Source organism: Ursus maritimus, unplaced genomic scaffold (assembly GCF_017311325.1).
Source record: "Ursus maritimus isolate PB19 unplaced genomic scaffold, ASM1731132v1 scaffold_14, whole genome shotgun sequence".
NCBI classification, from domain to species: Eukaryota; Metazoa; Chordata; class Mammalia; order Carnivora; family Ursidae; genus Ursus; species Ursus maritimus.
This window is the reverse complement of record NW_024423786.1, coordinates 37,770,666-37,774,048: the sequence shown is the minus strand read 5'-3', so window position 1 is coordinate 37,774,048 and position 3,383 is coordinate 37,770,666. Positions and strand designations below refer to the sequence as shown.

The following is a 3,383-nucleotide window of genomic DNA, read 5'->3' as shown; positions in this document are numbered from 1 at the left end:
ACACACACACACACACACACACACACACACACACGAATGACTGGAGTATTAAAAAAGAAAAAAAAGGAGTGCGCCCAAACCTACCTGGGGATGTCAAAATCAGAGTTTTACAGACATGATTCTCAAACTGCTTCTTGAAAGGATGAGAGTTTGCTAGGCAGACAGACATACCAAGGAAAGGCATTTCAGGCCAAAGAAACAGCAAGTGTAAAGGCACATAGACATTGAAAAATATGATACTATTTCTTACTGAAGGAGACTAACACTATGAAGCAGAAAAAGGGGGTAGAGGCCAAATCATAAATGGCTTCATAGGCTACTCTAAAAAGTTTACATTTTATTCTGTAGTAAAAATAGAGCCAGAGAAGAAGTATGATCAAAGGTATGACAATCAGATTTGTGTATAAGGAAGAGGACTCTTTCACCAAGGAGGAGGATGTATTAGAAGAAGGTAAACTGGAGATGCAGAGAAAATTCACACTGCCTAAGAGGCCAGTCAAAACATGATCAATATCTAATGAAGGAAGTGGTAAGGGGGAATGGGGAAGAAGAGAAAGCAGAAATCCTCAGGGCATGGGGACTAAACTGTGTTAGTATAAGACACTGTACACCAAAGCAGAGAGTACAAAAGCACAAACTGTGAATAAGAAAGGAGGCAGGATGAAGATGATAAGCTCTATTGCAGATATGGTATGTTGAGATGTCTACAAGTAGCTAGGTAAAGATGTGTACGCTGAGCAGCTGAGAAAAGGGTCTGAAATTTTTAAAAAGAGGGACCTGAAGTAGAAATAGTGATCTGAAAGTTAACCTAGGAATAATGTTTTAAATCATGGACAGGAATGAAACTATCTAGGTAGACTATTTAGGGTGAAGAGAAAAAAGAACCACCAACAAAACCCTAAGGATGAAACACAGACAAGAACTTATGAAGGAGAATAAGGACCAACAGCCTGAGAAGAAAAGTAAGAAATTTATCAAGAAGTAGTGAAATAAAGACTAGTTCTGAAAGAAAAAATGGATTTAGAATTCACAGCAAGATGAAAATGTTCCCATACTATCCTCCAATTTTTCCTTTTTTTCAAACAAATTTCTAAAAAAAACATAATTGTTCATACCTGGTAAGGATAGGTACCATGTCCTGCCCACTGCCATGTTCCTTTTCCCACTGCTCCAGCAGGGTAGTGAGCTCAGCTTTGGAGTCCACATGCACCGCTACTGTAGTCATGGCTTGGCCTAAGGAATCAAAAATATATATAAATAACACATGAACACAGGCAAATAAATCTGACATACTTCCTATAAAAAGTGAGAAGGGAGGAGAAAAGGGATGAGCAAGCAACAAAAACTTAACTCCCAGACCCTTCACATAATTTTATTTGTGGTACAATGGGAAACCCAGCATTGGGAACCAGGATATTCTTCAAGTCCTTTCACCCCCCTCCCAACCTGGGTTTGCTCAACTGGTAAATGAAACAAGGAACTGAATCAAAATTGTGATTCCCACCCTTTCTAGGATCAGGAACCTCTCTAAGAAACGGACAAAAAGCTAGGGTCCCTTTCTCTCCTCAAAAATGCATACACCTGGGGCACCTGGGTGGCTCAGTGGGTTAAGTGTCTGACTCTTGGTTTCAGTTCAGGTCATGATCTCCCCGGTCATGGGATCAAGCCCCACACTGGGCTCAGCAAGGAGTCGGCTTCAGATTCTCTCTCCCTCTTCTTCCCCCTCTGCCCACCCCCTAAAAATAAATAAAAATTTTTTTAAAGATTTTAAAGCATACGCCTACATATCTCACACACACACACACACACACACACACACACACACACACACACACATCCCTACTCTAGATCTGAGGTCCAAAACTTTGAAACTACATTTTTTTAATAGAAAATGTAGCAAAAATCACTCCCCAAAATATTTTGCGCTTCTAAGTGTTCAGGGGAAAGTTCCATGAAAGATAAATAATATGTCCCTGTCAATTCTTTTTTTTTTTTTTAAGAATTTATTTATTTATTTGAGAGAGCAACCACGAGACAGCACAAGCAGGGGAAGTGGCACAGGGAAAGGGAGAAGCAGGATTCCCCACTAAGCAGGGAGCCTGATGGGGGGGCTCCATCCCAGGACCCTGGGATCATGACCTGAACCTGAGCCGAAGGCAGACATTTAACCAACTGAGCCACCCAGGTGCCCCTGTCCCTGTCAATTCTTAACAAAAGGCCAAGAACTAAAGTGGATATCATTACCAACATGAAAGTTTGGAAGGAGCATTATAATTATAAGCACATTTGTCCTTCAGGCTTCCTAACCTCTCTCACAGCTGATTTCCTAGAAGGAGCATGAGAAGCTGGAGATAGAGAAGCTGCTGGGTTGAGTGGTCAGCCCAGGGATACAGAAGGACAGGGAGCTGAGACAAGCTTTGCAGGAGCCGCATTAGAAAGCCACATGAGCAAGAGAGGTTTATTTACAGGGGGATCCAAAAGGGATAAACAAGACACAAATGTTTAGATGGTTTACAGATCAACTTCTTTGCCAAAGTAGTCTAAGGATCAAAATGTCAGACCTTCCATGCAAAATTTGTATTTTCACAGAAATAGCAACAATTCCATAAAAACAGTCTAACACTAGAAAGAGATTACTGGCTGATCTAGGATTATTACTGACTCTTCTAAAGATATCTACCATAAGACCAAAAGAAATACTTGTGAAAGATACCACCAACTCTATAATGCAAACATTTGTGTTTTAATAAAGTAGAGGCAATTCTAAGAGTGAATAGTGATTCATGTCACCAAAGGAGAATAAGCATTTCCAAAAAAAATTTTTTTTTAATTTAAAGCCTTCTTTTTTACAGAAGAATCCACAATTTCAGTCTTTCTAGTAGGTCACAAAAAGGAAATGCTGCAGGTGTGACTAATACGGACCTCTGACTTTAACTTAAGAACCCAGGCTGTATTTTTGACCGCATTCGACTAACTATGCATTTTTTAAAATAACCTTATTCGGAATAATTTTAGATTTACAAAAAAGTTGCAAAGATATTAGAGAGAATTCACATATACCCCTTACCCAGTTCAGTTTCCCCTAATGCCACCTTATTATTTTACAGGGGAATAATGTCAAAATTAAGAAACCCAACATTGGTATATTATCATTAACTAAACTCAACTTGATTCAGATTACACCAATTTTTCCATTCACGTCCTTTCTCTGTTCCAAGATCTCATCCAGGTCTACACTGCATTTACGTGTCATGTCTCCCTCATGTACTCTGATCTATGACAGTTTTTGAGTTGTTCCTTGTTTTTCATGACCTTGACAATCTTGAGGAATACTGGGGAAAGAGTGAGAGCATTTTATAATAAAGATTTAGAAACTGTGCAAA

The 3,383-nt window shown here is 39.3% G+C and overlaps 1 protein-coding gene across 2 annotated transcripts in view; it reads right to left on the bottom strand.

The window, feature by feature from the left end:
- DCAF1 (DDB1 and CUL4 associated factor 1) overlaps positions 1-3,383 on the bottom strand; it is a 76,364-nt gene that overhangs the window by 66,595 nt on the left and 6,386 nt on the right. For both annotated transcript variants that reach the window (XM_040628747.1, XM_040628750.1), the window contains exon 2: positions 1,116-1,233. In XM_040628747.1, the coding sequence (XP_040484681.1) occupies positions 1,116-1,225 (110 nt within the window). In that variant the 5' untranslated portion in view covers positions 1,226-1,233. The remainder of the gene's footprint in view (positions 1-1,115; positions 1,234-3,383) is intronic.